This window comes from Scomber japonicus, chromosome 6, assembly GCF_027409825.1.
Source record: "Scomber japonicus isolate fScoJap1 chromosome 6, fScoJap1.pri, whole genome shotgun sequence".
NCBI classification, from domain to species: Eukaryota; Metazoa; Chordata; class Actinopteri; order Scombriformes; family Scombridae; genus Scomber; species Scomber japonicus.
Window position 1 is genome coordinate 23,176,862 of NC_070583.1, and position 11,740 is coordinate 23,188,601.

Here is an 11,740-nt window from a genome sequence, read left to right on the forward strand (position 1 = left end):
GAAAATACACCGCCGCTCGTTTCCATGTACAATCATCATGAATGTCAGTATTCTGAGATAACCTAAAGATCTACTCTATTTCCTCTGTAATATGCCTTGTTATGGTAATGGCTTAGACAGCGCTAATTGAAACATGGCTTCTGCTACTCTTCAGTATGCATGACAGGAACCATAGCTGCCGGCCTCACGGTAGTTCTCACCACCTGTGTACTTCCCCTGACATGCCAGACTGTTGACCTGTGAGCAGAAACAACAAACAAACACAACATAAGAAACAAACACTGGTTAGTATTTAAGAACAATTTCACATCACATGATTCCTTTGCAGAAAGAAAAGAAGAGTTGGACATACCTCCGCTCTCTTGATGAACTGCTCAGTGGCGACTTTCTCATTCTCTTTATGTCCTCTCCAGGCTCTGAGTGCAGAGGCCTGCAGGGCTCGGCCAAAGGAGAATGTTAGGATCCAGGGTTTGGCCAGAGGACAATTGTTGATGGCATTGAGGTTGACAGAAGCCTCTTCTTCGCTCTGACCACCTGAGAGAAAAGCCACTCCTGTAGGGAGCAGAAAATATAATTTTACCTCCATGTTGTTTCTACAGATTTCTGTGTCAAATCTTCTCCAGACATAACAGACTTTGGCTCACCTGTGACCGCGGGAGGCACAGTGCGGCGCAAGGCGGTGACAGTTGCCATAGCGACCTCCTCAGGGCTGTACTTGGTGGGGCAGCTGTGCCCAGGAGTGACCATGTTAGGTTTGAGCAGGGTGCCTTCCAGGTATACATGGTGGTCTGACATGGCCTTGTACACTCCAGCTAGGACCTGAAATCCCCATGTTGTTTTACCAAAGGTACAACTGGTGAATTTGGTTTATTTTCTTCTCTGTCTCACTCAAATGATACGTGGTGTTGTCACATGAACACACACACACACGCACGCACACACACACGTAAGAAGTAAGCAACCCACCTTCTCAGTGATGTACTGGCAGCGTTTCAGATCATGATCTCCATCAGGCAAAATCTCCGGCTCTATGACGGGCACAATGCCATGCTGTATGGAGACAGGGGAAGTCAACAGATTGGCACTGATACATTACATCACACAGCTATTACCCTATATAATATCGAGTCCTTACCTGCTGACAGATACTGCAGTAACGTGCAAGAACATTTGCATTTTCTGTGATAGCCAGTTTAGATGGATTGGTGTCACTGATCTTCATCACACAGCGCCACTTTGCAAAGACTGCTCCATCCTTTTTATACTGTGCACAGCGCTCCGACAAGCCATCCAGACCTATGGAGGAAGTTCAAAAGAAAATGATCAATAATATGTTATGCAATTTGTGTCTGTACGGGTGACTAATGAGTGATACCAGCAGTAAACTTAACCCTGTGTGGTGGTTTCTCCAGAAGTTCCTGCCAGGGGGACAACTCCCTTATCAACCTGAGAAATACAGGACAGAGAGGTGACAATAGATAGAGCTATTAATCAGTTAACAAATTCCACATTTATATTATTTGATCCTTGCCACACCTTGACACCGACGAGGATGCCCCTGTCTCTGATCATTTTGACAAAGAGTACGCCGTTATCAGAGTGCTGGTACAGTGTCTCATGGAAGAAGATGACCCCTCCAATGCAGGTGTTGATGCGATCGTCTGCACTGAAGAGGATCTGCCGGTACTGTCTTCGGTTCTCCTCTGTGTTCTCCACACCAACCTGGGCCAGCCGCTTTGCCATGCTGCCTGCAAATAACATATTGTATATGATGTGCATATTAATATCCATACTTTGAACCTTGCACATTTTCATATTTTCACTGTTAGAAAGCAATTTTTTATATGCAGATTGACTATGATTGTTATGCTATGCATGCTTTTATAGTATAAAAACGAAATAAAGAGTGCTCTTTACAGACCCACAGACTCATCTGCTGCCAGGATGCCCTTCCCTGGAGAAACTATGCGTAGGGCAATCTCACTAAGTTCCTTCTTCTGCGCCTCAGAGAGTGTAGGGAACTGGTGCGTCATCCTGAAAGACTGACTGTCTTACAGCCTTTAATAGGAGATGTGATCATTAAAGTTTGTTAAGTTATCAACACTTTTTTTAACGGCTTAACAGTGATTGAGGAAATATAGAGTTAAAGTGTCAAAAGCATAACGTTGAGTGGCCATAAGTCTACAGATGCAATTCCCAAAACATGGATCTCCAGTGAAGTGTTTTGATATGCAAGGCAGCCAGAAAGTTGCCTCATTGATTTAATTTACATATCATTTTAGATAATTAGGCAGTAAACTAAAATCATAATTAAAAGAAATAATAAAAAATATTTATCATAAAAACAGTGACACAAAAATATAAAAACCCTAACCTGGAAACTTAAAGTAGCAAAAAAAAAATTTATGGTTTGTATAAAGTGAGCATGTATAGTTGGAGATAACCTTAAAAATAAAAATATATAAATAAATAACCTTAACTTTGGATAAAATATGAAGCCCATAATATCACTTTAAACAATTCATAATAATTGCAATATTCATGAACACTCCTAATTATTAATAATTGCAGTTCTGTTAACATCAATGTCCCATAAACTGCAAATTAACAGTTAATGGCCTTTAGAAAAGTGTACAGGTTTATCTATTTAAGTTGGATTTATAACCCGAAAAACAAAATAATAAAAATGATAAAAGTTCTTACCTGACAGAAAGTGAAATCAAATGTGTCGTCTCTTCTGATGTGATGAACACTGACGCAGACTCTCTGTCAGTCCTAGTTTGTATCCAGCACAAGTGTGTCACACCTCATGAGCCAACACCTCTAGGCGGGGCTTGTACACCCATCCTGCCCCATAAAAATTTGAAGATTTTTGATGAATCACTCCTCTATTTAAATACACATATATATTTCTGTCATGTAGCTGCTTGATTTTAATGCTGATGTGGCCACTTTCACATATCTTCCACCACTTTGCAATAACTGACTCAAGAATAAATCAATGTTTTTAAATATGCAGTGTTGGTTAGATGAGTCTAATTGGCAACTTTTAACTATATTTAGTGTATTTTGTTTATGCAAAGTTATGTTTTTTGGGCCCATGTCCATATTTGAGATGATTATGAAATAATAAATGATGTATCTGGTCAGAACATTCTACTCCTATAACAACCTAATTTAAGCATTTAACCTTACCCCATGGCGTGCTATTTTTATTTTAATTAGTTAAAATCTCCCTCGAGGAAAGTTTTTAATTCTCCTGATAATTTGGTCTTCACACTTCAATTCACAGGGGTGTTTTAGTCCCTGAGCAATTCATGCACTCAGTGGCTTCTTTTGCAAGCTTTACACCATAAAGAACACGATGGAAAGTTTCAGAAATAGAAATCACTTCCAGGTTCCAGTTAATGTAAATGAACATACTAATTTGACCGAAATTAGACCAAAAATGAGGTCGGCTAAATCATTTCCATTTTGAAAAAGGCTTGTTTTTTCCACTTTTCATGTTTCATGCACACATTACACTGGATTCTGGTTGAAATAATACAAATATAGCAGCTGATAATCTCATATAGTGTATTAGAAAATAGATTTTTGTATAGTAAAGGAAGGAAAGGATGCTTATGGCTTTAGCTGAGAGTATTATATGAAGGTGGCCACTGCAATGTGAGTGATGTTCAGGAGGAAGTTGCATGTTTTCTCATTATGTAATCTCACTATTTAGTTTAGACTAAATAGGACAGCTCCCTAGCATTTCAGGGGACTACTTTCTTCACTATTGTGGGTCAGTGTGCCTCCGAAATGAGATATGGGTCACTGGACTGCCTGCCACTATACAGCCACAACACAGACATGGTGGACCTGTCTAAGACAAGGGCCTGAGAGGAAATCCAATGTCAGGAGGCGGCGGGAGGAGGAGCCGGTGAACTCCCATTCAGGAGACACATTTTAAATAGACACACGATTTCAAGAAGAACAGCAATTATATGTCGCTGCTTCCACCGGGACAGTCGTTTTTTTCCTCCTTCTGTTACCTAATTAAAAACATTTAATGATGATACTTTATCTGGTCCTCAATTTTCTGTCCTATTAAGGTTGTCCTCAATGGGTTTGTGGGCTCTTCTAATTAGGTCAAGCCAAGGCAGAAAGTTGTATCCAGGTACGAGGCTCTGTGTGCTACGATATAGCAGCGGATTCAGTTCCTCAACTCCATTGTCACTGATCCTAAAGAGACATTTAAAATAGACCGCTGACATTAGAGTGTGATACATTTAAACTTTCAAGGTTCATGACCTGTGTATGTTCAGTTGCCACTGTCTTGATGGTTGATGAAACCCATTTTGAGCAAAATAATCCCCTCAATTTAAAGACAAAGAAGGCCTTAATGTGTGCGCTTACTCTTATCGTTAAGTAAGAAATGCCATAGCACCTTTCTCAGAAAATATATTTGCAGAGAGCGAGAAGTAGTCACGCAAACTACTCTTTATTGTACATTTTCAATACATTTCAGTGTAAACCAACTTGTACATCTAACTTTTAACTGACTTTGAGATTCACCCAGAGAATATGTATAATGTGAATTTAGCAGGTGGGGAGAGAACTATATGTGATGGGGGAATGAGCTAGAAGACCAACTGCACCACCTTGGTAATTGCAGCCCAGTAAATATGTATTACCAAATAGAAGTCATCTGGAGACTAAGTTGCAAGGTGTCAGGTTGCTCAAATGTTAGCTTGATTCATGTTCGACTTGGATGTCAGCCAAATGCTGTGCATGCTCGTAGGTATATGTGAGTGTATTTGCATGTTTTTTTGTATGTGCATCCGTGTCACAGCTTTAAAAGACATTCACTGAGAACATTCAGAAGGTGCAGCATAATGCAGGTTAGAAGATCGAGCAGCTGTCAAAGTGACTGAAAGCTATGACAGACAGCCTGGAGAAGATGCAGGCTCAGGTCTCCTCAGTGCTCTCTGCCTCATATATGGAGCAACAAGTACTGAGATACTCCTGTCAGCAATTGTCACTGATGAACCTCTTCTCTTTATCTCTCATATTGTTATTTACATTCTTTGAAATATTTTATGTTAATATATACTGTCTTGTCTATCCAAGAACATAACATAAACATGTTTTTACTTGTAGGAAGATACTGAGTCCAGTAAAGATTTAATCAAAAACCTACATTATATAAAAGCAAAGATTTCCAATAAACTTCTAGTTTATTTACTCTCTGAAAGTGCAGCCAGTAACTTATCAGTACATAAATACATGTTCAATATACAATATGTATGTAGTTTATTTGCATAATGACATCCATACTTAGATGCACAACTAAGCATCCTGCAGGCCTGTAAGGAGATGCTTGCTGACCTATGAGGCGAGGCAAAGAGCTCTGGGAGTCCCTGTGGAGAAGCTTTGCGTAAAGCTTTTTGAGAGCAAAGGCTGAACAATTTACTACAGATTTCACTTTTTTTTTGCTTTAGACTCTGCCATAGTTCTCTTATTCTCCTTTAATATAAATAGGGATGACGAGAGTTGATGAATGTCAACTCTGAGGTAAAATAATCAAATCCTGCTGTGTACAGGATTGTAAAGCCAGGAATGTGAGCGTTAGTAGATGGCCAGTTACAATTTCTTTGAATAAGAGAGTGGAGGGTGTGTCTGTGTGTGTACACTTTGATGAGCTGGAAGGGAAAATCTACAGTGTACAGTATCACTCTTGGCAAACTGAGGTATTATCAGTGTGTCTCCACCCCTATTTTTCAGTCTCACCAATCCCTGCCAATCAAGCAGCAGGGTTTCCCAAAAAAACAGATAATTTTAATACTGTGCATGTTCCACCTCACTCAGTTTTAAGATGAGCTATGACACAGGTATCTGAGTGGTTTACAGACATAGTTTGTTATGTGAATTCAGACATGAAGTAGACAAAGAAGACGGGTGCTATATCACTTGGCGTGCAGAACATGATTAATGACAACCAGCCTCTGAAGTTCAACAACTGCCAGATCTGCTTCATCTGTTCCATTTAGTCAGTCGGTTACAATGAACCAAATTGTAACAGTCTACCACAGGCAGTGATGACCACATTGCTCAGTCAGCTGGGAATAAACAGGCAAGCTCACAATGACTCGTTCCTTTTGACTCATAGCACCAGTCTAAACTGCACTGCTGAGGTCTGAGATGGCTTAGAGAGGAACTTTCACCAAAAATCTCTTTAGGTAATCTGCAGCATACCAACGGTTGGTATGCTGCAGATTACCTAAAGTTGGTACCTAAAGGTTGGTAACCAACCAAACAAAAAAGCAGCATTTATTTTTATTCTGTGCATCATTTTACACACATTTCACTGTGGCTCAGCCAGGCACATTAGATATATGTAAACGTTGCCATCTACACATTTTAAATAAAGTTCTGAGAGTCCAAACAAAGTTCAGCTGTGTTGAACATTTGTATTGACAGACTCTAGAGAGGGCCTGTGTAGAAAAAGTGCTGCATAAGATGCTAGTTTGTAAGCAAACTGAGGGCAGGAGGCAAACAGCCCTGCACAGTTAACTGAAACCAGCACAGTGTGTAAAGGCTGAGGCCTCTCTCCATCCACAGGAACTGGCCAGTAAAAGTAAGAGAGCATTTGGCCTCCTGGGGCTGATTGCCAGCTGCCCCACTCCTCCTCCACCCTACTTTCCAAAATGCAGCTCAGCCTTGTGCTATCCATGTCCACTGCAGCAGTGTCCGCTGTATGCTCCTGGCTCCCTGGGGCCTGGGGCTCCAATCACAGATGAAGGCTGCCCCTCAACAGCTCTCACCTTCCCTGCCTGTGTGCTCACTTTCTGGCTGCTTCCTACAGTACTCTCCGCCTGCAAGTGTGCCTCGCAATTGTAAAGGCTGGCTCTTGTACTCCCAACTAATGCTCCACCCCTCTCACTCTTCAGGATTCAGGCTGCAGCGATGTTTGAACTCTTGTCCGTACTCACAGATCCATTTGTTTGCCACTGGAATGTACAGAGAGTTGAAATCGGTTCAAATATGCTGCATAAGAAGAGTTTACATCCACAATAGCTGCTCTATGAGGCTGTTTTGAGTGAAATTCTAATAATAGAAATGATTGATATATATTGTATAAAACCACAAATAAGAATCCAATAAAGTTGCTTTATTATATACTGACAGCAATAGAACAGGAAAAGTGTGTGTGTGTGAAAGTTGTCTATAGGATATTTACAAAGGAAAGGGGAATTTTCACACATTCCAAAAATAAAAACACAATGTCCAAGAGGTAACATGTATAAGAGACAACTTCTGTAGAGTTTCTGTATTCAGTGCTGTATATGCTTTACATGCTTGCTTGCAGCTTAGTTTAGGTCCATGTTAGTCACAGGTAGAGACATTTCAGAGGGAGTTGTGGGAGAGTGAAGGATTTTATCACAGTCAAAGTCATTAAAGTAATCTAGTGAAAGGCCTCTCGTCGCTTTGGCTGACCAATCGGGATGAGCCCTGAGCTCGAGGATGAATTCAACAGGTGTCTTTTGGAGGATGTGAGAGTCAAACGAACTGCCGCGGAGGAAGGCTTGCATTTTGTAACAATCCAGGTTACGAAGGCGGTTCACTGGATTCTTGCACAACAGCTGTGTCATTCAAGACAGATTGAAACAGATCAGAATTTTTTATTTCAGAGGGATCCCGGCTTCTTAATAAGAGAAAATAATATTACATTTACTGACCTCGGTGAGCAGTAATATCAGAGCAGAGCTGAAGGTCTCGGGTAGCACATAGGAAAACTCTCTGACTTTGCTCAGCATAGTAATGTGGTCTGGCTCCGCAGCTACTGGAAACTAAATTCACAAAGAAATGTTCAGACAGTCGACCAACAAGTGTAGCGCTGCTAAATATGCAGGTACTCACCTCTCCTGTCACCAGTGAGAACAACATAATACCAAGAGACCACCAGTCAGCAGCATGGTTGTATGGACCCCCACTTAGAACTTCAGGAGCTACTCAGAAACAAACAGGAAATAAAGGATAAAAACACAATGTACATGGTGTTAGATTCATCAACAGAACTATAAAGGAAAAATCACAAAGGCATGCATCAAAAATTGCAGCACAAAGGAGCCCAAAAATATAAATGTTTTTGGGGGTAAAGCCTTTGTCAAAGAAGCCAAAGCGGTAGCATGCAAAGAATATCGCAGGTGCACTGAGTTCATAACTGGGTCAACTGAATCTAATGGGAGCAAAACACAGGAAGGGCTCAAATGTAGAAGAGGGAGCTTCAAAACACAGACAGTGAGTTGACAATAAATTATTATAATACACATTTTATGAGAAAAAACATAAACATCTCACCCATGTATTGGATTGTCCCACATATTGTAAATGCTTTTTCTCCACGTGACAGACGACGTGACAGTCCAAAATCAGACAAACGAGGGTGACCTGAATCATGACCAAACACAGGTGATGTACATGTACATACAGTTCTATTTGTAGTATTTTTTTTAACAATATATTTATTGTTTTTGGCATAGAAAATGTACATTAATGAGTACAAGAATATTTAAGAACCCTTCCCCCACCCTCAGCAACATATACATTATGGGAAAAGGAAAAAATTACACACACACACAAAAATAAAAATAAAATAAAATAAAAAATGTATATATAAATAATAATAAAAAAAATGAAACCTACATCAAATCAAATCATTAATGGTCATACATATTGATAAAAGGCATGTTAGTTTCCATAGATGTTGTCAATCACATTTCATTCATATAGTTTATAATACTTATTATTCATTAATTCCAGTCTGATCACTTTCCAGGAATTGCATAAAGGTGCCCCACATTTCCCGTAACCACATTGCAGGTGTAGGGCCGTCCATCTATTTGTAGTATTTTAGTATGAGAAATTATTTGACAATTTTTACTTGACATAAGTAGTAGAAAAAAAGCATTACCTTGGTCACTCAAAAGGATGTTCTCCATCTGAAAAATCAGTAAGATTAGTATCATAAAAAAGTTAGAGATACAAAGAGATTAATATGTTATATTAGTCTAATTGCGTGACATATAAAAATGTTACCTTTATATCTCTATGCATGATCCCTAAGTCATGTAGATATCCTAGAAATAACAAACAATAAGATAGGAAGCAAGACAATGTTTAAAATCCCTCCCATCATTTTTGTATCAATGTAAGTCAATGCATAGAGCAATGAGAGTTCATATGATGAACTTAACACTGACCCAACGCGCTGCCCAGCACCGCAGCAAAGAGCCGAACCTCATCTTCACTGAACTGGCCTTTCAGTAACCAGTAAGTGTACAGGTCTCCAGTGTCACAGTAGTCACACACTGCAGAGGATGACACACACACATGCATACTTTCATGTCTTTGAAACTGGCTGCAGACAGTATGTAGAAGTACGTGGAAAAGTTAATGCAAGGCAGCACGTAGTAGGCAAGTAACGTATTAGAAATGAGGAAACCACAACGAGGGAACAGCATATAAAAGATTTGCTCATCACAGTGTTGCAAAAAGTAAGAAAAAAGGTTGAGTCTGATTTTAGGAAATCTCTTTGCACTGTGTACTTCAATAATCTTTGTTTAATAAATGGATACAATGGTGATCGGTGGTTGATAAAAGAATGTAAACTCATTCAGAGGTGAAGATGTGAGTTTATGGTTTTACCCTACACTCTCATTAGATGGCAGTGTACCTCTTCGATATCCAGAACTGAGATTTGTAATCAAACTAATCGACAGTGTATCATAAATATGTGGGACAGAAAGGGAGAAAACTAGTCAAACAGAAAACAGAAAAAGGTAGCTGAAGTGGAGAGAGGTTCAAACTGTGCCACCGTTTATTAACTCACTAATGAAGAGATGGTGCTGTGTCTGCCAGCACTCCTGCAGATTGTGGATAAATGGATGTTTGAGCTGCCGCTGCAATGCAACAGTTGACACACACACACATACATACACACACACACACACACACACACACACACACACACACACACACACACACATAGAGTGACAGTGAATATAGCAGTGAGAGATGGATAGAGATGTTTCCTATATTTCAAATAATATACAAAGACTGAGGAGAGAGGTATTTCACTATTAGTGCTTGTTGGAAATTGGATTGTAGTCCTTAAAAATCCTGCATCCAGTCAGTAATTTAGCCATTTGTATGTTTTACTATGTTTGAAGTCACATTTACAGCGGGGGTCAGCACAAAATCTGTAGTGAAATATCAGCCATTGAAGAAGAGGACACTTTTTTTCCTCCAATATCAAACAAATAATTTACCTTTGTCTTCTTATAATTGTAAAGAAAATGTTGTTTTTAATATTGATACTCATTCTGACATGTACTCAGAGTGGGGTTTTTTTTGCATAGATTTTTTGATAAGTATAGGTAGTGTAAGTGTAAGAACAGTATCAGCACTTCCACCCATTGACAACACTGAACACTGAGATATACCTGAATGATAACTTCCTCTTTTGACTGCTTCTGCACTCCATGCTTCAAGATCTCTGATTTTGGTAAAACCTAAACCACAAAGAAAAATGATTACACAAAACTATGAACTATTGTATGATCATATATAAAGCTGTTTTTTAAGCTGCACTAACCTTAACAGCGTAAGTCTTCTCTTTAAGAACATCCTTGACCTTCACGATTGGTCCAAATGACCCCTTGGCTATGAAACCCAGGATCTGTAAGCAGGAGTACAGTTATTTCTGATGCTTTTCTGCAACATCTGCTTCAAGAATCAATTTCTATTGAACAATTGTTTACTTTGTGGTGAAGAGTACCTGGAAATGGTCTTGTCCAGGAAATGTGCTGTGTGGGAATTCAGGCAAAAAGGCAGAAATGAGTGCAGGAGTGGTCCTCTCTGTGTCTGATGGCTCAGCGCTGTCCTCTGAGGACAGCAGGACCTTGGGGACGGGAAGTCTGCTATCCGGTCCCTCGGGCCGAGAAAATACAGCCGAGTGTCTGAGCCTGTGAGCGATGTGGACCCCCATGTTTGAGAGGAGTCCATGACTGAATCGACGCTGAGCATCTGGACCCTCTCTCTGCATTTAGTGGATGTATAAAGAGGATTAAAATGGCTTAACATCAATGGTGGACTGTAACAACATACATGTACACAAGTAATGAACTTTAGGTACCATTTTGGGGACCTTTACTCATATTTTTAATACAGTATTTCTACTCAACTACATTTCAGACGGATCTATATGATTTTACTTCACTACATCTATTTGATAGTTGTAGTTATTGGATACTTCGTAAAAATGAAATACAAATCCTGCACTGATTTTAAAACTATGATGCATTCTTATATATTAAACTAATTAACAGTGTATAAAGCTGTTAGAATTAGCTCCCTCTCAATCAGCTGCAATATTAAAATACTGTTTACATGTTAGAGCATCAGTGAATAATGACATAATTAAAAACAATATAAAGCTGGTAGGTTATTGTGTTTCATAATGATATATTTTTATTTTGAAAACTTGTATTTGACAGATTTTAAATACAGATATTGTATTTATAATTGAGCACATTTACTTTGCGGCATTTTTACCTAAATAATGTGAACACTTCTTCCACCAGTGCTTATATAGCCTAGATGATTTCACAAGAGGCACCATTGTTGCCTCAGTAATTATAATTTATCACTAATTACACAGTAATTACAATTTCTTGTCTGCAATTCTTTCCCACAA

General features: G+C 39.3%; 2 protein-coding genes across 2 annotated transcripts; both read right to left on the reverse strand.

Moving 5' to 3' along the window:
* Positions 1–150: 150 nt before the first annotated feature.
* aldoca (aldolase C, fructose-bisphosphate, a) lies at positions 151–2,033 on the reverse strand. The gene is made up of 8 exons (XM_053320569.1): positions 1,922–2,033; positions 1,537–1,748; positions 1,392–1,446; positions 1,136–1,296; positions 967–1,050; positions 645–819; positions 353–552; positions 151–237 (listed from the first exon to the last, which is right to left on the reverse strand). Exons 1-8 carry the CDS (start codon positions 2,031–2,033, stop codon positions 151–153), a joined length of 1,086 nt encoding a protein of 361 aa, XP_053176544.1.
* Positions 2,034–7,352: 5,319 nt separating this feature from the next.
* On the reverse strand, positions 7,353–11,032 carry rskra (ribosomal protein S6 kinase related a). The gene is made up of 11 exons (XM_053320208.1): positions 10,823–11,032; positions 10,640–10,723; positions 10,488–10,556; positions 9,875–9,944; positions 9,246–9,353; positions 9,082–9,122; positions 8,957–8,984; positions 8,344–8,433; positions 7,903–7,991; positions 7,722–7,832; positions 7,353–7,625 (listed from the first exon to the last, which is right to left on the reverse strand). Exons 1-11 carry the CDS (start codon positions 11,030–11,032, stop codon positions 7,353–7,355), a joined length of 1,173 nt encoding a protein of 390 aa, XP_053176183.1.
* Positions 11,033–11,740: the final 708 nt, after the last annotated feature.